This window comes from Corapipo altera, unplaced genomic scaffold (genome assembly GCF_003945725.1).
Source record: "Corapipo altera isolate COAL_440 unplaced genomic scaffold, ASM394572v1 78, whole genome shotgun sequence".
NCBI classification, from domain to species: domain Eukaryota; kingdom Metazoa; phylum Chordata; class Aves; order Passeriformes; family Pipridae; genus Corapipo; species Corapipo altera.
Genome location: NW_020884904.1, coordinates 2,914,770 through 2,940,778, shown reverse-complemented (window position 1 = coordinate 2,940,778; position 26,009 = coordinate 2,914,770). Strand labels below are relative to the sequence as shown.

Genomic DNA, 26,009 nt, shown 5'->3' with positions numbered 1-26,009 from the left:
AATATTATTTATAACAGTAATAATTAGCAGAAAGGGCTTCAATGCACCCATGTAGTATAAGAAACAGGTTTTCACATTCATTAGCCTCATACTACATACAGTACTGCATTTAGATGATTAGTTTTATTGCTTACTTCACTCAATTAAATGGTCAAAACAATCCTTAGTGCTTGAAAAATGATTTCAAAGTGTACTTTGTGACTAGGTCAGTCTCCATTTGCTCATTAACAGAACAGAGGGTTATTTGGGGAAGTTAAAATTTCATTTTATTACCTTTTCAGTCTCCAAAAATTTGTTTTCGAAAATGAATGAGATGCAGTTTCTAACAACTTCCAGCCTTTGAGCACTGTTGAAAACTGTGCTTCCTTTTTCCATTATGGAAACTAACAAAGAGAAAGAAGAATATACATCTGTAAAATGTCTCCTGCAAGAGCAACGAAGAATACCAAAAAGTTCTTTAAAAAAAAGTTTAAAATCAGTGTGCCCTCCATTTTACTCTGTTAAGTAAATACCTTTAGCAGGTATATACAGACGGGAACATAAGATCCTAAATCTTTGGTTTTCCTACACTATCTAAAGAAGAGAGTGGTCTGAATTTTAACTGGATTCTCTTAACTATTTGTTCTATTTGATTCCTACGGGCTCAAAGAGACTACAAACTCTAACATACAAATGAAATATAAAAATATATTTTTGAAAATATGTATTTTGAACTATGTAACCTTGCACACTTTGTAGCAGTAGACAGTTATTTTTAGTTGGCCACAAGAATTCTGCAACATGGAATAAAACCTGACAAACCTGTTCTCTTATGTAGATTCCAATTTGCTGACATCTAAAGATTATTCTCCTAATGTACTGTTTAGCTATCATTTTTCAAGAAAATTCAGAATAGTATAGATACTCTACAGTATCAAGTAAATAGAATCTAAATGTAGATTCTACTGTAGATATTAATGAGCCTTTCTTGTAGATAATAATGAGCTACTAATATCCAAAGATTTTGAGACACGGAACAGCAGGGAGTGTAAGTGTGAAAGCTGTTCCTCGAAAAAACCCACAAAACCCCTTTGATATAAGAATTAACTTATCAAAAAGAAAATGTTCTGTTGCATCAAGCCTTTTAATGACACAGTCCACAGCAAAGGCAGGTGAAGAGAGTTCATCCTCTTCTTACATAAACCCAAAGAGAAACAGGCCCCGAAAGGGCCTCAAGAGGCCATCTAGTTCGTCCTGCTGTCCCTAGACAGGATCAACTCTATTTATGTTATTTCTCATGTTTGTCTAATATGTTCCCAATGTTCTGTGATAACAGAGACTCCATGGCTTGACAAAAAATCCACTCAACTGCCTCACAATCCTCATTTTACCACATCTTGCTGACAAATAACTCTACTTCTGTGCTGCAATTAAACCCATTATTTCTTATCATTGCAGATTATTCCCCTTCTTTTCCTAACTGCCTCGTATATAATTGAGGACTGCTATTATGTGTTCCCTCAGTCTTCTATTTTTCAGTCTAAACAACTCCCCATCTTTCCTTGTAGGTCACATTCTCTGGACCACTGGTCATTCTTGTTGCTTTCTTATGGAATCTCTCCAACAGAACCAAAAATGGAGGCAGTCTTCCAGTGTCCAAAAATGGATACAAACACTCCAGCTGAGGTCTTACCGAGCACAATGAAAAGATTTCTCCATGGGGTTCACTGACTGCACTCCTGTTTATACATCCTACTAAGATGTTTGTCTTTTTTGCAGTAGCTTGATATAGCTGGGTCATGTTTGCCTTATGGTCATTAAAATCCCCAAATTAATTTCTGAAGCACTGCTGGCTAGTCAGCTGATCATGTCTATGCAAGTGCAATACCTTATTTGAAGAAAAACAGTAGAGAAGGACAAAATTCAACAGAGACCAGTGGTAAGATCTCTACTTTTTTTTAAAAGACTGGATCCCACCCTTCAAAGGTTTTGCAAGCTCTGCCAGCTTCACATGTCCTGCAAGGTTACTAAACGTACTGGTTTATGCCATCATTCAGATTGATGACTAGGACTAACAGAATTTTTCTGTCACTAAAATTAAATCTGTTCTTTATATTTAAATATAGATATATTAATTTTGAGACAGATGCTATGTTTGCTCTTTCCCTTTTTCCAGTAATTTACATGCCTTCCACTAGTATCAAAGGAGAAACTCTAATAGTTCAAACCTTGGTTCAGCTAGTCCTACAAGTAATCTGTGGTGATATTTATCAGACCTAGGTGAGCAGAACAATATGTAGTCTAATAGTACAACTCAAAATCTAACTCAGATCAAAATCTTTTTTGTTGTTAGCAATTATGCCCCTCGTACTATGGATGTTTGACTTCTTAGTAAAGGCAGATACAAAATGCCTTTTAAAACTGCAAAGGCCAACATGCAAGTCTATGTACCAGAGTTTACTACGATCACTAAAAATACAGCATTAATACAAAATTGGGAGCAACACATTGTAGTCATGCTAATTACACATTATACATACATATAATGAGATAGGATGAGAAATGAGTAAGTCGGGGAACAAATGAACTTACCAACAGGGGGACCCGCTGGGACAACACACTTCTTGTCCCCCCGGGTGGCAGGGGGGGCCCCCTGACTCCTGGCGAGGCCTTCCTGGAGGAGCTCCTGCACCCGGCACTCGTTGATCCGGGGGAAAGGCAGGATGTGAACACGCAGGTGGGAGCCCTCCGTGGGCCGTGGCACTTTCTGGAATGCTATGTGGGGATTGGGATTCTCCTGCAGGTCAAGAGCAAAAGGTTATACATGAATTGTATCACGCAGTGCTACCATTGGTCTGCTCTTAATTTTACTGCTGTTTTGTGTATCTCTCATACCTGAAAGATTAAGAAGCCAAATATCTAATGTAGATGACTAATAAAACATTTCACGTTGATATCACCCTTAACTCATTATCTGTAATACTTCCAACTTTGTTAAAGGTTTTTATAAAATTATTTTTGTCAACATGCAAAATTCAAAAAGAAAGATGGCAAAAGAAAATCACTGTTTAACTTGGGTTGATTTATGCAGTTTAATGAGTATTTAGGACTTGAATAGAAATTAATTTGACAATCAACTTCTTCATTAGAGAGAGGGTTGAAGACTACCTACCAACATTCACAGGATCCCATATCTTTAGGAGTATAACAATCAGTCAAACAAACCAGAATGTTTTCATCTCTTCATTCATATGTACCAGGGGTTATCATTAATCACGTCTGAATTTACTGTTGTCCAATTTGACTCCATGCTATTACTTATTACTGGCTACATACCACTGCCAAGGAGTGACACTCCATCAATTAGTTTCTGTTGCAAATGCACAACTGGTTTGGAAGCAAACTTGTAAACAGCAGCTTAATACTTTCATTTATGGGAGCAAAAGGCAACAAGGGAGAACAGATGCATCAACTTCAGAAATAGCACCAGAACAGACCAGCTACTTGGCCATATATATTTTCAGCAAAGTAAAGTTTAATGGAACAAGCCAAAAATCTAGCTGAGGGGATGAGAGCAGCAGATTCCAGGAGAAGCAAGGCAGAGGAAGGGCATACAGTCTCAGCAGGGGGTAACAGAGGGCACAGAGCAGAAAATGCCAGAAAAGGAGAATAACTATTCCACAATCCATTTCACTGAGAAGAGAGATTCAGAGGAAATAAACAGAGTTACTTTAACATTGGACAGCACAAACATCATGTCAGACATATATGCTATTAGGCAATGTAGGTCTAATGTCTTGAACTACTGAAGTGGTATATGCCAAAAACTTGTCTAGATTTTCCAGTTGTACCACCTAGACTAATACAAACATTATCTCTCCATAACAGACCTCATCTCTCACATGTATCTAAACTGCCACAGCTACAATATGATGCCTACTAAAACTGTGAACAAGATGTCAAAATATGTTATGCAGTCAGATTAAAATCAGGCAGCTCTAGGCATAACTTCAAGAAGCAATGTTACTCATCACCTATATTTAGTCAAAGAGAGATGTATGCATAACTACTAGAAATCTGACTTCTAAATGCCCTAAGTCACTGACTTAGTGAATATAAGTGTATACTCCTGTTAAGTCATTGACTTAGTGGTAGTGAAGTAGCAAGTCAATCACAATGGTATAAATAAATCTCATCATCAGACAAGACAAACAGAACCCCAAAAAAACCCTCCAAACACCTTGTAATTCTTGTGATTTTTTTACAGAAGTGTATTTGTAAACCATAGTTTTGGGGAAGTGGGACATAGGAAAGAAAGGGTGACAAAGGTGTCAGCTGACTGTAACAGATAATGCTCTGTGGAGTCTGAACAACCACAGGAAGTGTGAGAAGGAGGGAAAGTAGTCGATGCCAAAAAACAACTGCAAAACACCCCCAAAACCCACAAACCAAAAAAAAAACCAATCCCAAAACTCGCTAATGGAAGAGTAAGAGATTTTACAAAAGCACCATGTAACACAAACACATGATAGGAAGGCAAGAATGAAACTGGGAGGAACTGTAGGAAACCTAAAGGGTACAAGAAAAAGGCTGTACAAAAGCAAGTAGTGTCTGCGGAGCACACAAACCATGGGGACTGGGTCACACAGCAGGAAAGATCTGCTGAAAGTATACATTATGCCAAACTGGATGTATAGCTTTCAGAGGAAAAACTATTGAGAGGCAAGAAGAGATGTATTTGACATGGACAGGTTACAGCATTACATTATATGAATACACACTAAGAAAACAGAGTGGTAAGTAGCAGTAGCTATCTGTAAACCAGTATTATTAAAGTTCAAAGTCTTTTGCCATAATGTAGATGATGACTACCACAAGCTGTCATTTCCATTGTCAGATACTGGATCAATCTCAGAAATAAGAATTTTCAATGTTACCATCTCAACTCTAAAAGGGCAGCAGGTATAGGAAACTTACATTTTTGAAGAGCTGTTCTGCAAGTTCTCTAACATGCTTTATCATTTTTGGTGGATTGCCCTCTTCGGCTTTAATTCTTTCAACTTCAAAGGCTACCAACTGTTTTTGAAAAAAGAAAGAATAAAAATGTTTATAATTCAACTAAAAAAATGTTATTTCCTCTTAAGTTATGAAAAGTTAATCTTAAATTGAAACAAAGGAAAGAAAGCCGAACACCAAAAAATGTGCAATGTCATGCTGCTCTGGAACATGAGACATTATCAGTTTCATAGAGAGTTTCTGTTACCAGATGTTTTAGTCCTGCCTAACACAGAAAGTCCTACATACTTAAAACATTCCTATCACATTTCTATACCACAATCCACATTTCTTGTATGTACTACTACTACTACTACACAGAATTAATACCAAACTCTGTTTTTACTCTACATTCAACTGAAAGCCAGCACAGTAAAAATATGGCATTACTTTTTAAAATTTTAAACTGTTTGTCTCAGTTTGTATAGTTGGATACGTGTTTAGTATTTCTCAATGAGTTTATTAATGTTTCACACAATATAATTGAAATATTCAAAATAATTCTGTACTAATACACATGTATTGTAAAGCTACAAACCTGACAAGATGAACAGCATTACCAAGATTTATACAACTATTTAATTTCACACATATGAGCAGGGCACAATTTTATGGATGTAAGGTAGAAATATCTGCTTAGTATAAAATGAGAATTGAGAAGATTAGCATAAACTTGATTTAATAAACAGTGAGGATTCAGAAGCATTTCAGTAGTTTTTCACATGCTGATATATCACAGGTACATCATAATTTACTTGGGAACACAGAAACAGTTTTCACCTCATCAAAAAGATCACAGGCTCTGAAGGGAGGACCCCTCTCTGACACAAAACCAGCAAATGCCATTCCATTGAGGACTTTGGTTAGAAAGTCATTCTCAATTAAGCCTCGCTGGCCCAAGAAGGCTGCCTGCAGCAAAGACAGAAAAAAGTGCATGTATTTTATAAGTATCAAAACCACAACCATTTATGTACTAGCAGTTAAACATTTTCACCACCTTATCAGCTTATACGAGTATGTGGTACTTTCTAATTAAATCTTTTATTATACATAGTATCTTTTTACACCTAAATTCAGAACTGGAAGTTAGATGCACACATTTTTTAAATCTCACAGGTAATAAAACAGAAAACTAGTACCTTCAAGCAATGTCTTCTTATTGCATACATATGTTTTCAAAATTCGACAACTGATTCCTCAAATGTTTATTTGTATTAAATTTAAATGCTGACTTTGTTTTACATTTCCTCACCGTCCCTGCAATTAGTCCCACTAAAACACACTGATATACTGCTATGCCAAAACGATATGCTTATCACATGCAGATAATTTTATTTATTTTTTTTTAAACCACTTGTTCAAAAGGCAGGCTTGTGGGAATAACACGGTGCAAGTGAATACTAACTAAATACATGTGTCTGCTTCTCTTTTACCTTGTGGAAATGAATTACTGGTTCAGCATGAATCCTGATCAGCTGAAGACATGACCGGTATCCTTGGAAAAGTTGTGCAAATAGCCTAAGGAAGATTGCTCGCACCTCTTTATCCTGTAAGCAGTAATCAAATATGCTGTCAAAACATTTTTGTATTGTGAGCTTTTCCACACTTGGTATAAAACTATATGAGAAATGCCTAAAAAATTCATCGGTGTAGCAGTGAAGCACATGAAGCAGAGATACTTGTACACATATAAGGTTGTCTCATGGCATGGTTAGGGTTGGAAGGGACCTTAAAGGTCATCTAATTCCCCTGCCCTGGCCTCAGAAGGCAATGACAAATTCAGCACGTGGTCACCCCTCCACTCCTGCTGATCCTTCCCACACCACAGGCTCTGGGCAATGCCAGCGTAACAGGGGAGTGGTCATGTGGTGAACCACATGAATGAACTGCCATGAGAGAAAGCTGATGCTAAATAAAGGAAAGATGGTATTTTAGCCTGGATTTGTTCAATAAAGTAAGCAGGGCTTTGCAGCACTACACAAGCAGTGCCATTGGAGTGGGCAGGGACAGAAGGAAACCATGGGAGCCTAAGGTGGAACTGCTGCTGCTGGAGGAACCAGGCTCAGAGCATCCCAGGCATCACCAGAGCCATCAGCTGTGGCTCTGCCAGATGAGGCAGAGCTCTAAGTTTGCTCAGCTACTTGTCCAGGACTCTTCCAACTCACATCTTCACCTGCCAATCTACAGCCGCCAAAATAAGCCAGAGTTATTTTGAAAAGTTTTAAATAGTAGATCTTTAAAGTCCTGGTTTGTTTTATTTAAGTAAGAGAGCGCTTACACGCTATCAGGATAGTGGAAATGATGTGAACAGCTGGGGGCAGACTTGGGGCAGTGACATCTCCATCTGGCCCAGATGCCATTAAAGACTGACATCAAACCCCGTGTCACCCTGTTATTTCATCTCAGCTCAGGTACCTACTCACACTGCAGCCATGTTGAAAACTTAAGGTCCTAAAAATTGTTTTATGACCTCAGGTTTTACGGTGTCTCAAAGGACGTTTTAAACAAACTAGCTTTATACATTATACCCATCAAAGAATATTATATTTACTATCAGGTAACCATTTGATCAGATAATTAACAAGTAAATACAATCTAAATAAGTTAAAGCTTGTAATGACTTTTTAAAGAGATAAGGTATATATAAGATTCTATAATACTGTCTTATTGTAATATTTTACTAGATGTTTTTTCATTCTTCACTGGAACATTATCGATGTTATTTATTTTTAACTTCATTTTGTAAGGGCTCCATTTTATTCCTTATAAAATAATCCCATTTTCTGCTGTTGTGCAGGATTTTAACAGGTACATTTGTACCCTGACTTTTTTGACTACTTGAACACACAGTTGCTTCTTTCAGACTTAACAAAATACTTATTTTGATACAAATTATATTCATTTGTAACTTCCCTACTCAAAGTAAGATTTTAGCTGAATTCTGTGATTAGTTTAAATGAAATCTGGATAATATTCCCTGTCTTCAACAACGAAAAAAACCTAATCTTAAAGTAACAAATAAGTACAACAAATACATTGTACCACATTAGAGTATTACATTTTCAAATATACCTACTCAACTGTGTTCTTAAACTGAACTGGCTTTTGGATTTTAGTTTGGACTACCAACTCGAGCTCAGCTCTAAACACTCCTAACAAGCTATAGACTAAACTATAGACATACAGTTTCACTCAGGTCGAAGTTCATTAAAGGCAATTAACTATATGTGGTTAAAACCCATATAACTCCTTTCCCAATACATCCAACCAAACCATGTATAATAATTATCATTATTATTGTAAAACCTGTGACTTACGTTTTGCTCACACAGCTACCACTCCTATCTTTACCCACATTCACTCTAAAAATCTAGATAAATGACATTTTTCATGTTTCTGAAGCTTTTTTTCTGTGGAGGGGGGAGTGTGTCTATAAGAGAACATTTTTGTGTAATTTTAACATTTACACAAACACAGGAAAAGACCAGTTTCTCCACTTATGTAAAATTCTGCAGCTTTACTGGTCTGTGAAACAGAGACACAGATTTAACTCAACAGACAGTAGTATTAAAACAAAATTAGGTGCCCCCATAGTAATAAAAATATATTTATGAAACTTCTAATCCATTAGAATGCTATTAGAGGGCAAGACGAATTTCTTTGCTACACCAATAATACCATAAAGTATATGGAAAAGAGAACACCAAGTAGAAATCCTTAAAAGAAAGTTAGCCTTAAATTTCAACAGTTTTCCACTTAAGAAAGTCACACATAACACAGAAATCTTACCAGCATTTTTGAGTGTGATAAAGCTGTTCGTGGGGGAGGGAATGCATAATCTGCTGTTTCCAAATCAGGATGCAAAACCTAGGGAATTTAAAAAAAAAAAAAAATTCCCCTCATTTTGTTGATAAAAAGATAAATTACTTTTATTCTTCTTTCTCAAAGTAATATTCACTGATATTAGGTACCTCAAGTAAGAGACAGAGTTAAATTACAAAGACTATATGGAAATAAAGGTGGGATTAATTTCTCAGCTTCAGGTTTCTCAAAATGAGCTAGTTATCAAAAACTCTGATTGCAGCCCATGAAGATCGTCAATACCATTAGGGATTTTAGAGTCAATTCATCTGTAACAGATTAACAGACAGATAATTCTTCTCTTTAAGATAAAAGGATTTGCTGAGAAGCCTCCAAATCATCTCCGAATAAGGTGATTTCTAACTTACTACAATGATAGTAAGTTAGAAATCATTTTTTTGTGATTCCCTAATGTAGAATACATCATTCTTGAATAGTGAAAAAGGGGTATCACACAAACAAACTTTAAGACTAAATGGTAATTAATTTGTTAAATTTCAAGACAATGTACAGTTGAAATGAATTTATAAAAACAGAAAAGCAGCAAAACTGAATGGGAACAATGCTCTTATTAAAAAATCATTATTAAGAAGGAAAAATCACTACCTATCTCCTGAATAGTGAAAAATACATTTTAGTATTAAATTATTGATTATATTAACTCTAAACTCAGATAATAAACTCTTCTAAACCCAGGAATGTTGGCATGTATCATAGTTTTAAATCTCATGTGTTTGAAAGCTTAATACTGAAATTTATATTTTGTTTTTTTACAAAGAGGTGAGAGGTTGGAAAATGGAGTTTGTATCAAAACATACTAGAGAAAGTGCCATTTGAGTCTGATGCAGCAGTGGCTCTGGTAGCTGAGACAGATGAATACATTCAGGAATTTTAATTGTTCCTCCATCCAGGTCTGCTATGATTACATCTAACTGTAAGGGACAAACACATTATTGGTAGTGCATACTGGGAGCATAGTTTAAAAACACAACAGTTCAAATTTCATGATCTGCACATAAGTTAAAATAAACAAATTAAAACCAGTACTAACTTCAACGTACAGAATGCTTTTGATAAAGGAAATACTCCAAATACTTCCTATTACTGAATCTAGCCACGAAAAACGAATGTAAACCAAAGAAAGTGAAATGAGGCCAAACTTTCAAAAATTATTTTTGTTTCTGGATGTTCCAGGTCTGTGTTCAGAGATTTGTGATATCTAATCAGTTTCTTGCAAAAGAACACAGGGAGGGTAACTATAAGTAAAATTATGTGTTTCTAAGCACTCGTAACCCTGCTTCAGTTTCTCCAAGCAGATGCTTAAAAAGGACAAAATAAAACCATTGAAAATACATTTCAAAATCCTGAGTGAAATGCTCAAACTCACAACAAATAGATGACAAAGCTGGAAATGGATGCATTCCTTCCCATCCTGCACTACAATCAAACAGGTTCCCTCCTCTACTTTATAGTCTTAATGTATTTACCAAAGAATTGGTGCTTTTTCCCTTTTTTTCTTCTCCTGATTGTCTTGCCTTGCTTTCTACAATAATATTTTGAACATATATATGAATTTCTCACACAAACATCTCTGAAGCACAGAAAATCTCTGCAGTTGAGCACCACAAAAGACACTGTGACTATGAATGAGCTGGTCAGACATACTTACAAGCTCATGAATGTCATTGCGAAAGACAGAATGTACACCAATGATGAAAGGTGTTGGTGAGCTGAGAACTTCCAACAGCTGTGCAGGAAGAATTGGAATATAGGGATAACTGTGAAAAGAATAAATAAAATAAAATAAAAGCTTCTGGCTATCCTTCCACATAGGGCAACCTTTTTCTTTAAAAAAAAAAAAAATCTTCCTGTTATGTGTTAAATTTACTAGAAATAACTATTCCAAAAATACAAAAGATGAAAGTATTAATTAAATACTTCTTTATCAAGTAGCATACTGTTAAAATCACATGTCATTAAAGCTCCATAATTTATTATAAGGTCCACAATTTATTGCAAACCAGTGCATTTTTTAAAAAAAGAGAAGCCTATTTATATCTGTAACGATTTATGTTATGTGTACATTACATTTGTCCACAACTTTTAAGTAGCCAGGGACACTAAAGTTATGGATAATACCTTCATTTTAGAAACATGGCTAGTTTTTGACCAGACACCTACAATTCAGCCTTTTGTAAGATATCCTTAGTAAGAAATCTTTAAAGGAAATATTTTGCTTTGATATTGAAATGACAACTAAATATTATGTACAGAACACTATTTCAGATATTGTTTATTTGATTGCACAATTTAAAAAAACCAAAACAGTGTTTTCAGTAGAGTAACATGAAAATCTGGATCTAAATTGATCAATGCATTTCAACATCTAATTTATAGTTATTAAAGTTCACATTCATTACTATTTTAGCATGAAAAAACACATTCCAAAACTAATTTTCCATTTTCTTCCTTTCTATTCTATATTAAAATGAAGCCCATCTCTGAAATATTTTAAATAAAAAAGCTATTAAAATATGACATGATTTGAAACAGGTGATTAGATGTCTTCTTCCTAAAAAAACCAAACAGCTTGACATTAAGTTTTCCACTTCAAAATGCTGCATCCAAATGTAGCTTTTCAGAGAGCATCAATTTGTTGACTTAAATTCCTTCTCTGGTGGACATTTGTCAGTGACTTAAAACTGTGACACACATCAATGCAGCTGTTATTTTTGAGCCACAGAATCTTTCAGGTTATAAAGGGCCTCAGGACATCATTTCATCCAACCTACTGCTCTAAGCAGGGTCAAGACTGAATCCAGAAAAAGTTGTCCTGGGCTCTGTCCAGCTGCTCCCGAAAGCCTACAGGGATGGAAGTTCCATAGGTTGTCTGTTTCACTCCTTAATTATCCTTATAATAAAACACATTTTCCCTGTGTACAGCCAGAAACTTCTCTCTCTACCTTGTTTCAGTTTATGACCCCATTGTTTTCTGCCACACACCTCTTCTTTCTTTTTGGCAGGTTGTTATTAGATCTCCTCCATATCTTTTCCATGATTTACTCATGGGTCATCACTGTCAAGTTTTACCATCCAACTGATGCTGTGAGCAGGGTTTCTACTGTATTTGTAGGTGGGATGTTTCCCCCTTAATTGTTTCCACTGCCATGATGCAATCAGACTTTTACTAATGATGTGTACAGACCAGGAATTGCATGTATGATCATGAAAACCTCTGCTTATTTGAACAATATAGCACAACTCATTTTGTACAGGACAATGTAACAGAAGTTATAAAATGTGTTATAAAATTAGTTAACGAGTAAAAAGAATCAAAACTCAACTCACCTGTATTTGAGGGGAAACATCAAAGACTCCAGAGCCCTACAGGCATCACTGAGCCTCTGAAAACTTGCTGAGTGAAAAAGAACCTTATTTTCTGTAAGCACGGCACAGAACAAGCTGAGTACATTTTGGATTCCTTAAAAAAAATAAAATAATAAGAAAGAACTGTAATAACATGCCAAAAGAATCAAAATGACATTAAAAGGAATTTTCAAAAAGCCTATGATAACTTGTCAAGTACCAAGTTTTTCTACCTTTTATTTAACTAGTGCAGCTTCCTTCTGTTTTTCAGGTTGCTAAAATACTATCTGAATGTATTTCTACATCTCAAATATATTGTATTACATCTCCCTTTCAATACCACTTTCAAGGATTTCCACTTCTCAGCACAAATCCCAGTAATGCTCAGCACTGACTTCAAACAGTATTATGTGTATCTTCTGCATAGCCTTATCTGTATCCAGTATTCAATTCTGGTCACTGATCCAGGCTTAACTTCTAAACCTTTCTGTATCTCCAAGCAGGGAAAAAATAATAAAATCATACTGCTGAGCTCAAAAGAAAATGACAAAGACTTCCTAGTAAATACATTCATACTTTATCCACAAAGAGCATTCAAGGAGTCACAAGGTTATAAAAGGGCAGTAGGAGAATACATGTCACTAAGAAGGTCTGACTGTTTAAACAAGCCCCACTAGATTTAGGGTAAGACTCATGAATCAGATGATGGGGAGCTTTGGAGGATTTTTTAAGGCAGTATAATTTACCTAGGAGACAAAGCCATGCGCTTTCAGGGAAAACCAAAAATATATTTCCTTTAAAACAAAGTCCCATCCTGAGAAGCAGACATGTCTGAGATGTGAGATATGCTGAAATTTATGAAATTTCCTGAAATATGCTGGAATGTATGATGTTTCCCTGAGGACATGGCTTCTGTTATCAGTAAGACAGCCTGTATTACCTTCACAAAGCTACTGCTTACTTACAATAACCTTCCCAATAAGAAGTGTGACTATGTAGAGCCACTCATATGACAATTAACATTTTGTATTGTTTACGTAATTTTTAGGACATGTTTGGATAAATATTTTTTCTTTTACGACGCACGCAAATTTTCTTCTTTGGAGTGAAGCTTAGTTCATAAACATAAAGGGACAAGGATTCAGAGAGGGCTATTGAACAAAAAAGACTTAATTCTCAGGATGAACATCGACCAGTGACATAATACTGTGTTGAAAGCTTGTGCTTTCAAACTCCATTCTCCAGGATTCCTGCAGACACTCACACAACCAAAGGCAGAGGCTTGAGAGGGCTCGAGGACAGAAGGCTTTGTTATAAGGCTGAGTGACTTACTATTGCAAACGACTCCTGTAGTTTTCAGTGGCATAATTAATATTGTGCTAGTAGAAAACAAACTGCTTTGTAATACACAATGTGAGGATGGTGTTAAAGAAAAAAAATTCCAACAAGTTTCCTCAAGTGAATGAAACAGCACTCAGCAGTGAATGGCTAGAAGCTAACTGGACATAGTGTCCTTCCTTGTGTGCATGTACTTATTTAAACACAAAGTTAGAATCTCCTGCCTGTTTAAAAACATCTCTCTAAGAGTCTATAAACTCAAACTGCCCCTTTTATGCAAAACTGCCCCTGTTCCTTTCCTAGAACATTTTAAAGACTGTTTTGGAGTATACCTTTTGTTTTAAATAAAGTTTTTGTTTTCAAGCTAAGTGAGCTTTTTACACCATTTCATTCCACATCGAATATCTTCTTAAGATATTTAGGAATACATATTTTTAAAACATCTGACAATTTCTTCCTACAATCAGATACAAAAATTCTCAAAAAACCCTCTATAAACCTATAATATTTTGGAAGGTATTACTGAGGAAAATAATACCAAAAATCCTCACAAATATTCACAACACTTTGTACAATGAAATGCTCTTAAAAAGCCCATCTTGTGATAAAAACTAAACTATAACTAAAAATTCTTGAAAGAGATGGTTTTCCATTCTGCACATCCTAAAACTCAAATCTAGGCTGAGGGGTAAACATTCTAAAATATTTTCTGGATGTTACTGACTTTGAACTCTTTTTTGCAAAGAATTAAAGAGTATTACTGTACTGAGGATATTCAACTGAAATCAAGCTGTGTAAAAAATAGCATTTTTAGCTATATTATTTTGCTGTGAATTATAAGGATTCAAGAGTCAATTCTAATACCTTTACAAGTCCTATAAATTATCCAATATCAGCATTTTTCACTTGAAATTTCTTGTGAATATAGGCCTCCTCATCAGATACCAAAACAATACACAGTTCTCAAGAGTACACAATAACTGAGCACTTTTGCAAAAATTTTACTAACAAAAAACATGAACGAATTGTAAATCAGGATTTTGCTTATGTATAAGGAGGACACCTGCAAGTACTTCATAGTATTTGAACATGGTGGCTGCAGATCACACTGTCTCCTGGGGACTACTAAAATGATACACTATTGCATAGATAATATAGGTAATCTTCATGCTTATATGTAGTGTTAAACCATATGTCTGTACAATTTTTATCTTTACCACTGTGATAAATGGATTTTTTGAATGTCTTCAATTTACAGAGAATTCCGGACGTCTCGTCAATGGAGCATAAAGTTCATTTAAATTACTAAGCAGTGATGATACAATTTGTGAGGTTTTCATAGTTTCACTGGGGAAATTAGTCTGGTTTTGCTGTATGTTAGTGGTTACAGATAAAGATTCAGTTTGTACTCTACAAAGGCATTTTTCAGTGCAGCTTAAACAGCACCAACATAATTTGATATTTAAGATGACTAGTCTTAGCAGCTATTTCCCATAGATAAGCTTTGATGCCACATAGCAGAAGATGTACTGCAAATGTTTTTACGACTCTCAAGTTGGTCTCCCAGATAGTCACTGCATTTTAACTGGCCATGGAAGATGAATTTGAAATGTTTACTGCGATATGAACGCACCTGATGTATCCCCAGCTTTGCTGAGATAGACAAAAGCGCTGCTTTATTTGCAGCACTTATTGAAGAGACCAAAATTGAGAGCACCTAAACACATCTCTCATAAATCTGCAGAGGAAGTTCACTGGCCAACTGCTCATGTGGCAGAAGGGAAAGAAGCATCGTCTCTCCAGTCTGGCAAACCCTGTCACACGTCCAGGTTAGCGGGTCCATTCCAGGTTTCAAGCTGAACCTGGAATTTTCAATTTCCATTTAAGTTTTTTCTACACTCTCTTGACCCTTTCCTGCATTCTGAATGTATTAAAAGCAGAAAGTCACCTCACAAAAAATGGCTTACTCTTGGCAGAAACAGGAAAAAAAGACAATAGGAATCTTGTGTGCATCCATTGGAAACAAAAGTGTTTTCATTTTAACAAGGTACCTACAATACAAATGAATATACCACAGTGAGAGTATTTGACTTGGTCTGTGTAATCAGTTCATCTAAAAATGCCTAAATAACAAGAAATAACATTACTATATAAAAAACAACACTAAACCAACAACCAGTGTCATTTCTTTTGGTATCTTTCCCAAAAGCCAGTTTAAAGTGAGAACATCTCTGGCTCTTACCCTTTTCTTTCCCGAATGCCTATGAAATACTAAATGCATATTTAAGGAGAGGTTCTGAAATCTTGGTGGGCTTTGTTTTAGAGCTTTTATCTGCATAATAGGAATGCTCTCCCACTGCAAAGCTAATCACCAACTTTGAACAACTTCTTGAAAACAGGCTATTCAGTCTGAAAACACACTTGGACAGTGAAACGCAGGCCAATCACTTCCACTGACCAAAAAGCTTGTACAGTGCAGACAGCCTCTTTGGTACTACTGTTTTCATTCTCTTCCCTTTTCTTTCTTTCTTCATTTTTTTTTTTTTTTAATGTTCTGTATATAATACAGAAGAATTTAAAATAAATAAAGTGTATAATATAGACAACTAATCTGGAACTTTCTTAATTTAAAGATGATAGCCACTAACTCAATACAAAATCATTGCTCCACACATACTTTGGAATACATGTTTTCAGGAATATCACCATTATGACTGGGAAGGAAACTTTTACCTGATAGAATCCAACAAATTATACTTTTGATTACTTTCCTTTTCTAAACCACTTAAACAATGGATTAAATTATTTGACCAAGCCACCAAGGTGTTGTTTCAAGCCCTGCAAGTTGTTTACTGAAAACAAACCATTCCAAATAACAGCCTGAGCCCAGTTTCCTCATGCTACAAGACACAATCGTGTCTGTCTGTAACCTTGAACCCTACACTGGTCTGCAGGCTCCACACTACATCCGATGCTCATTTGTCAGGGCATAAATAGACAACACGAAAAACAACAAACAAGTTGATTTTTACAGATTGCTCTTTTGCAGTCTACAGACAGACATCCTGTAAAATATTATACATACGCTGGAAAATTTTGAATGGAGGTTTCCTGACCTTCACTGTTTTCAAGTATTTAAAGAATCTGTAATTTGTACTAAATTATCTGACATCCTACATCAACAAATGTATCATTCTGCCTGCTTCCTGTTGTTCTAGAATTTAAGCATTTATTTAAGCATGATTAAAAAAAAACCCCAAACACAAAGTGTACTTAACAAACTATTAACTGCTCTCTATATTGCGTGAAATCAAAATACTATCACTTCAGACTTTTGTAAAGAGTTATAAATGTGGATTTGGAAACTGAACTAGTGGAACACATTATTATGCCAATATGCCATTCTTGAATTACTGGACACAAGAAAAAGCTTAATAGACAAAATAATCCATAATTTAGCCAGACTAATCCAGGAAACGGGTCAACAAAGCCTGAAAAGCCTTTCTGAAAGGCCACTGGAGACTGCATAGTACAAGTTCTGTGCCAGGCAGTGTCAAGCTCTAAAGATAGCTAGGAAAAAAGTAGAGAAAAACAAAACTCTTTTCATTTTTATTTTTAGATGTGGCTGCATAGCACTGTTAATGAACAAAATACAAGCTTAATTAATAATAAAAGGCAACAATTGTACTCAATACTCTTATAGGTAATTCTTGCCAAATGGCATTCATTTGTCCACTCAAAAATTACACAGTATCTCCAATCAGCTACATAGAGTTAAACCCAAAAGACTGCTATGTCACTCAGTTCAGGATCAATTCATACTTGGAAAAGTATGCAGGTCAGTTATTGGAGCAGGACTGCACACTACACCATTAAATCAAAGCCAAGCTTGCTCACAAATGGGGAGCAATGTAGCCGTGCCAGCAGAGAGCTTTGTGAGGGTTAATTTATCCTGCTTTCTGGCTGGGCACCAGAGAACATGAGTCAGACAAGTACCCCAAGAGATTAAATTATGTGGTCATTGTCAGAGTCAGGAGGAAGGAAGTCTATACACCACAGACCCTTCAGCTGAGACTCCCTCAAAGAATTAAACATTTCATGAATAACACATTCATACTGATTTCTGAGCCCATAGAAGCAAACAGGGGTGTGACACTCAGTGCTGAAACCAACCATCATTTCTAGAGAAACACTTTTGATTTTGGAACTGACATGAAGGCAATTCAGAATCTGAACCATGAATGCTCTATGTAAGAAAGGGTAGAAAGAAGGTTTCTCTACAAACCAGCCTTTGAGTGGTGGTGGGAAGAGGTAAGGAAAAGGAGGACCAGACAGAAAGATTCTGGTATAAATGCCATAAACTCCAACTGATCATTGAACAGAATATCAAAGAAACTTCAAAACCAGGGAGATAGATAGATAGATAGATAGATAGATAGATAGATAGATATAGATAGATAGATATAGATAGATAGATATAGATAGATAGATAGATGTCTTCAGCTGATGAATAAATATTCCAACAGCTATCACTCCCCTCAAGTTCAACAGTATCCACTGTGTTCTGTCTACACTGTGTCAAGCAGATGGTTGTCATGCAAACCCTAAATTACACAGGCACAAGGAAACAGGGATTATGCACAGTGTATGATCTACTTAGGATGACACTCAGTGATGCCTGTCATTTGCATGTTGATATGACTTCATTATTGCTAATTTAATTAAATCCCTCTGCAGACCTGCTTAAAAAAGCTGCAAAAGCCCTTTGGATTTCTTGAGCCATCGAATACAACTCTGCCAATACACTGACTGAACACAATTACCAACTTTTTCAGAGACAATGATAAAACTAAGGACAATTATTAATAGAAGATTTAGGTAATAAGATTTTCATCCCTGAAAATAAGAAGTGCAATAACATTTCTTATGCACATTTTAAAGCTACACATATCCAAAGGTAGGCTGATTAGCTCAAGATAACTATGACTGCATTAAGTGGATTTTCTCAACAAATTAGAAAAGACAAAGGAAGGTAAAGCAGGCATATAATTGTTTCATATACAGAAAGTATTCACATGGCAGGGAGGCAAATGCCAAATTTACATGAAAGCAGTAAGTTGAATTACACAAACATAACCTGCATCACCAGTTAAAGCCTTGCTACTGATTGTATGTCTGGCCCATACAGGCAGGTTAGGTTTCATAGGTGCTACAAAAAATAGATTTAGTTACTTTATTTTCAATGTTGGGTTTGTATTTTTTCTTTTTTTTTTTTTTTTTTTTTTTAACTGAACACACATCAAAACCTCACTCCAGTAAAGAATTAATGCCTAAAGAATGTCAAAGTAGATTTGCACAAAAAATATGCTGTTAAGGGGAAGATAATCTTCTCTCATGCAAAGAGGGTGGCAAGCAATACTTCTCAATATTGAATTGTTAACTATGAGGTTAAACCAGAAGTTTTTGTTCTCTTTCTGTCTGTCTGTATATGTATGCAGGTGTTAACATTTCAGTAACAGCCTACTCTGTCAAAATATGATTTATGATTTCACAACTCATCTTCTCCTTAGTTATTTAGTTATCTAGTAAGGTAACTAAAACAGGACACTATTTGTTTTGGATGTTTATCCCATAAATACCCACTATTCAAGTCCTGAGAAAAATACTAAGTAGAGGTAAACAATAATCCTGTACAAAACTAATATCAGCATACAGAATTTCTGTGTAACCCTCACAGGCCCACACTAACCAAAACTCAATTAAATAATTCTGCAAAAGAATTTTGAGTGGACTGGGATAATGGATACATACCAATGACTTGAAATGCTGCCAATTACCCTGAGTAGAGGTGGAAGAGTGCTACATATTTCCATATTTCATAGGTGACTTTCCTTCTTTTATTCTTTAGAACTGCCCTTTCAAGAAACATGAATTTATTGTTTGTACCAAATATTTTGTGAAACCTTTTCTACCACAAACATCAAGACATATGTTGGAAAAAAAAAGCATATGTTATAAAAAAATACAGCAGTTTGATTAGCCAAAATTATCGATCTTTATTCTAAAATTGTAATTTGTTAAATTATTTGCAACTGCTGATATATTTAAGTAATCAAAAATAGATAGAGCAATTTTCTAGCTCTCCAAATTGATTCATATATGGTAAACTGTCTGAAAGTTAAGGAGGATTTGTGTTCAGCCATCAACAGACATTTTAAAGTTCAGAAGTTTAAACTTCAAAAGAAACATTAAATGTTTTTGAACAACCCACTTTGCTTTTAAGACTTCATGTTAGAAATCAGGAAAAACATCACAACAAAGAAATATTAACTTCTCTGACCACAGATTCAAAGCCGTGGTAGGATGAATAAGAAAGCAAAGTCACAGCCATGACTTTTTAGAGACTACTGGAAACGATTCTGCACATAAGCTAATTGGCAAAGTATGCATGGTGATGTGTGCTGGCACATTATAGAGCCCGTTCTGGACACCCTAATCTTTATTTACTCATAGGTACAATGTGAAAAATCAGAATTTCTGAAAATACAAAAGCATATGTTATATGTATGGAATCAGTATATTTAGCTTTCACTAACCCATGAAGTGTATGAAACACTTAGTGACTTTTTACTTTGATGAATATTTTTGTCATCTTCACAGCTACATAAAACAGTCTCGAGTGATCTGAATTGAACTGCAATGACTAATTTCAGTTTATTATTTATGTACATAAAATATTTATGTACATAAAATTTCAAAAGCAAGTATTTCACCCATAGGTAAGAATAAGGAAGAACAGATAGGCAAAATAGAGAATTAAACCCACAAAATTATGGGTAGCTGCAATATGAAAAAGAATTGTATAACACATCGGAAAGACTGCCATGTGTTATGGATTGTAAGATATTCTTAGTAGAAATTCTGCAAATTAAATCCTGATGGAGCAAATGGATACTCGTAATTTGACTGGATTCATTCAAAGCAGAAAAATGTCCTTTAACAAAACAATGTCCTGCAAGGGTAATACCATCAGGATCCTTAGAAAGGCAATATCTAAGAATGAGAAGAGTGTTGTCATTCTTGAACTGTACACAGGAAAAATGGTCAAGGATACACAAGGAACTGCAAACATACCTGTTTCCTGCCAAAGGACTACAAAGTCTTTCTCAAGGAACTCGTAGCCACTGAAGCATTACATTAACGGAACCAAATAAATGCAAAGACAACAAGAACGGACGTGGCTGATCAGGATATTCTGTTAGAGCCGCCTTCAGCCACTGCTGGCTGATATTCATGGAGCACAAAAGGACAAATATTCCATTGAGGAAACTGTGAAACACTGTAAACATCAAAAATTTTAAAAATAATTTTATTTTCTTTAAAGATTGCGCTCGGATTCTCTGCAAAACATTCAGCAGTCTTTAAAAATTCTTTCTTTCTGAAATTGTCTGAGATTCTCCTGACATCCTGACATAGTGATACTTCAGCTCAAACTAAAGAGCAATACTTTAAACACGATTTTACAAGAACAAATATATAGAAGTCAATGTCTACAGAACTGTTTTTCTTTTCTTCTCACCACAAGCATTAATACTAAAGTTTTGAAAATTATAGTTTTGCAAGCTCTTATGATTTAACAGCTATCAAGTTTGCTTTAGAATAGTGAGAAGTTATACCAGCATTCATACCAGCAAAAGTAGGGAAAAAAGCAATCTGTTCCCAGTAGGATATTTTTCAGTATTTTCTATAAGCAGAGGTAAGCTTCTTTGACCTTTTTGAAATTGGCTTGTTTATTTATTAGACATTTGCTTTTTGGAGCTTACATTTTGCTCATCTCTGGAAAACAGTAATTTGTTTACACTCTTCTGAGAGGTGTTTTCTGAAGTCCTACTGTAAATAGAAAATTACTCTCTTCTCAAATATCTCAAAATAAATTTTCACTTAATAATTGAAATAAATTTCACCAAATTGTTATAGAGCAAACAGCAGTCTATGCTTTTATTATTTTTCTGCTTATTTGAAAATGTTTCCTTTAAAAAAACCAGCTCATTAACTATAGCACTTTATCAAATACACAGCTTCAAGTTTATTTACTTGTCAGATAACTTTTCTTTCTCAGATTTATAATTTGCTTAAAATAAACTACTGCACATTTTGTCTCATTAAAAGAGTATTTCAAGTTCAGACTGGATAAAAAGTAAGCGAGCATCTTATGTCACGTGCCTTGTTTTTCTGCAAAACAGTGAATGCTGCTAGAAATATTGGACACTGCCTTTTCAGGCAGTGATCCCTTTTCAGGATCCTGCCTACTGACAGCTGCCACCACAGCACCAGCACTACAGGGGTCGCTCACACAGCTCTCCGTGTACCCACACATGACAAACAAACAAAAAACTGAGCAGCACCTCCTGAAGGGATAGTTTTGACATTACCTGACTGGAATCTGCTCTAATGGCTGTCACCAAAAGAGATGATCTTATCCCACCCACACACCACTGCTGCTTTCCTTACACCTGCAGCAAAGCTCACAAGAGTGAGTGAGTTCAGACTGGAAGAGGGACGGATCTGTTCCTGTTGCAACACTTGGTCATTAGAATGATTTAACCGCAGCATCAAACCACAACCTGAGACTGCTGACAGAAAACAGATGTAACTCTCCCTCCTTCCACCCTCCAAATACTTTCTGTTAACCTGGTGAGATAAAATAGCTCAGCACGGCTGAGTCGAGCACCACTTTGGCACAGGAGATGGGGCAGCACTGTGCAACTGGAACTGGACATTCCAAACAGGACCATCTGCCTGGCAGTTTATGCTGCTGGGGAAATGAAGCCTCAGCGACTGTCTACAAAGTGCCACGACTGGGAAATGCAGAACATTCCCTGTACAAAATTCACCATGACAATATACCTTTATTTCCTATAGCTTCTAAAAGAATACTTTCCCTTTGTTCTGCTGTTGCAGCAGTAAGGGCCCATTAGCAGTAAATGCCACATCAAATCCCTTGGTAATCTATTTGTTCTTTGAGAGACTACACAAATCTACTTGGAAAGGACTACACAAATCTACTTGGAAAGCTCAAATGGCAAATTCTCTTTTGCTGGGTTATAGAGCTAATTGCAGCTCGCTGCCCAGTGAGATTTTAACTGAAACTACAACATAAGCCAGTGGTATCCACTCATGGAGCACATGATGCCAGGTTCCATAATCTGGAGACTATACAAATTTATTAAGGTCAAAAACTGATTAGAAGTTTATATACTTCAATAAAACAGTCTTAATTTAATCACACATTCTTCTAAGATCCCAAAAAAGTCATATATGTTCCCATCACATGATACATGAAGTTTCACGGAAAGAGAAGAAATTCAGTGAGTTGGGTAACAAGTTTGAAAACAACCTGATAGAGGTAAAAAAAAGTTCTGGTTTGTACAGCTGAAATCTCATAACAAACATAAGATGTGGAAAGGGCACCACATCAACGCTTAGTGCATCTGCCAGTTAAAGGTATTACTGTACTGAAAATGCTGCATTTGGTCACTTCATATGCTCTGCAGATTAAATTTCTCATTGCTTTGCTGCCCTACATAATGAAATATTAGAACATAAACCACTCTTGCTCTGTGTCAAAGACATCAGGATTTTCTTAGTCAACAAGTATAAGCCAGCTCACGTGCTGACTGTGCAGTGACCCTTCTATAATATCTCCCAGCCACATAAATACACATATATATTTATCAGGAATGCCTTTTCCCATTTATACAGTAATTTGGTGTTGTCATCTGTTGGCATAAAGTACACTACGAGAGACTGAACATTGTATCTCCCCTAAACCAGAATTAAAATAAAGAGAAACTATTATATGACAGAAAACATTCCTCAAAGTGTCAACAAACGCAGCCAAAAGCAAAAATTCTGGGTATTTTAATATATATTGGATTTAGAAATGTGGGACTGAAGGGTCTATAAACAGTGAAAGAGTCCAGCCTTTTGCCATCACGACTGCATCAGACAACCCCAAATTGATCAAGCTTCATCTTAAATGTAGTGATAGTGCTTTCCACTACTAATCAAAACAGAAGGTGTTTCAGAACTTTTCCTGTCCTACATTTAGAAACCATCTTTTAACTTCCAGCCTTAATTGATTCATGACCTTTTTTTATGAGCCTGTTCTTGGTGCTCCCTTTTTTTTGTAACTTATGAATTCTCTCTGAACAATACTGATGTAAAAAGCAACACATGGTAATGCATATGGTCTATGATACAGAGCAAAATAGAAAGATAAAATACAGCAGAAAAACCTAACACTGTTCAAAAAGCAGCCTCTAAAAGCCTGTAATATCTATATTATATATCTATCATATGACCAAAAATTTTAAATATTTCTTTCAGGCTCTAAGTTATTTTGGGATTTAGGTTTTCTAAAGGAAGCTACATTTTTTAAGTAGTAGAACTACTTTAATTCAGAATAAAAACGTAAAGCATAGCATATTCTATGAGTATAGTGAATTTAAAAATTAGCTACCACAAAAATAACCTAATTTTAGGAACACCATAATTCAGTTTTTGCCTTTTGATTTAATAGGTATTTTATAATAATAATGGAAAAATTGTATTTTCATGTTATTATATAATCTTATAAAATTTATATGAAATGTCTTTGAAAACACTATACAAAGAGTCATTGGTTGTTTTGCCATTAAGTATAAAATGACAACTATTACCTAAAAAATTTTAACGACAGAAGTACTAAGTTCTGTCTTCCTATTGTTTTTTGAACATGGTTCAATATAAGATCCACCTATCTTAGGAACTACTTGAGATGTATCTGAACAAGAAATGGTTGACTTATATATTCAAAGTGGACCGCTAAAGATGAAGTCATTTGGCAAAATTTTATGTATACAAACAACTAAAAAGTTAATTAAATTAAAAGTGTCTCCTACTTTTGCCCACAGCCTGAAGAAATACTCAAACTCTTAATACGCTTTAGTTGTTTCACAAGTTGTTTTCTACAAGACCAACCTGATTTATCTCTAAAGTGGGTCTTCTTAGAGGATGGAACTGTACCTTTTGACTTTCAGAGAGCTGTTTCAGTCCAGATTATTTAAAGTTCTATACAAGCTCCTTCATCATGGTAAGAACCAAGGAACTCAGGTACATAATCACTGTGAAGGAGTAACTGCCACATCATTCAAGACAACTAGCTTTGCCTTCCCAAAGTGCAAATCGCTGCAAATAATCTTGCATAGATCACAACTACCAGCTGCTACTGCTGCAAGTTCACATCTAAATGCTCAGCCTTGCTGTGTCTGGGTAACAGGAGAAATGTCTTGGTTTCATCACTCTTAATAAAAAAAAGGTAAAGTTTATTTTAAGTTATTAACAATAATACAATCAGAAGTAATTAACAGCTAAATAAACATTATGATCTGTCACTTACTAATGCTTTTTTATGACTAATTATCCCAATGTTTAACTATGGACCAAATATACCTATTGGAAAAATAAACTAGAAGAAAGTGTCATTCCTCTATCATGCCACTAGCCAATATGTACCCTTTGACTTACAGTCAAGCCAGCATTGCATATCTTGCACTCTATTGTCCTCTGAAACTGAAGAATTATTTAAGTGGTTCCATTCACAGTAGTGAAAGTGAAATACTTTTAATACAATTGGGTTCTTCCTCAAACAACACCACGTAGTCCAGAATGCAGTTCCTCTACTTGATTTACACATTCTAAAAAGCTAAAAGATCCAACAATAGTGAAAGTTAAAGACTATCAGTGAAGTAGTACCAAGGTAGTTTATGCTAGCTCAGCAGTAAGAAAGTCATATTCCAGGGTCACTGAAAACAGAGATTGAAACAAAGCACAAGCACAAAACTGCACAATTGCATTGTGCTTCTGAGGAAGTCAAAACACCTGTGTCCTGCTTGCTGCTGACTACCAGAAATGCAAGCTAGTGTTCAGATACGAGTATTCTAGAAAACCTCCACCCTTCTTTATCATAAAAGAATAAGGTAAGGACTTATGATGGAAGGCACTTGGAGCAGCGTCTTATGATCTCACATGAGAGTTCACTCTTTTCCCAAGCATTCATGTTCTCTTGTTCTTAGGCTACACACGACATTCAACTAAACACTTCACTCTCTCCCCTATACATGATGCAGTTTAACTCCATAACCATAACAGCCTTGCAAACCTGTCACCTTCGACAGCACTGCTAATATTGCTCTCTTTTGGTATATCTGTGTCTAATAATTTGCGACAGTGAGTACAGATCACAAGATCTTCCTCTTCTTTACCAAAGTAAAATACCTCACACTTGAACTTCCCTTCTGTCTAATGATTTTGAGGTCTGACTCAGCACAGTGATTCTCTGTAGTTAGGACTGAAACAAAAGATTACAG

General features: G+C 35.5%; 1 protein-coding gene across 5 annotated transcripts in view; it reads right to left on the bottom strand.

The window, feature by feature from the left end:
• The window catches only part of SBF2 (SET binding factor 2), a 258,173-nt gene that overhangs the window by 100,897 nt on the left and 131,267 nt on the right, over positions 1–26,009 (bottom strand). For all 5 annotated transcript variants that reach the window (XM_027651193.1, XM_027651189.1, XM_027651191.1 and 2 more), the window contains exons 7-15: positions 12,244–12,376; positions 10,565–10,673; positions 9,714–9,827; positions 8,824–8,901; positions 6,468–6,581; positions 5,815–5,943; positions 4,957–5,055; positions 2,572–2,776; positions 274–383 (exon numbers count right to left, since the gene is read on the bottom strand). In XM_027651193.1, the coding sequence (XP_027506994.1) occupies positions 274–383; positions 2,572–2,776; positions 4,957–5,055; positions 5,815–5,943; positions 6,468–6,581; positions 8,824–8,901; positions 9,714–9,827; positions 10,565–10,673; positions 12,244–12,376 (1,091 nt within the window). The remainder of the gene's footprint in view (positions 1–273; positions 384–2,571; positions 2,777–4,956; positions 5,056–5,814; positions 5,944–6,467; positions 6,582–8,823; positions 8,902–9,713; positions 9,828–10,564; positions 10,674–12,243; positions 12,377–26,009) is intronic.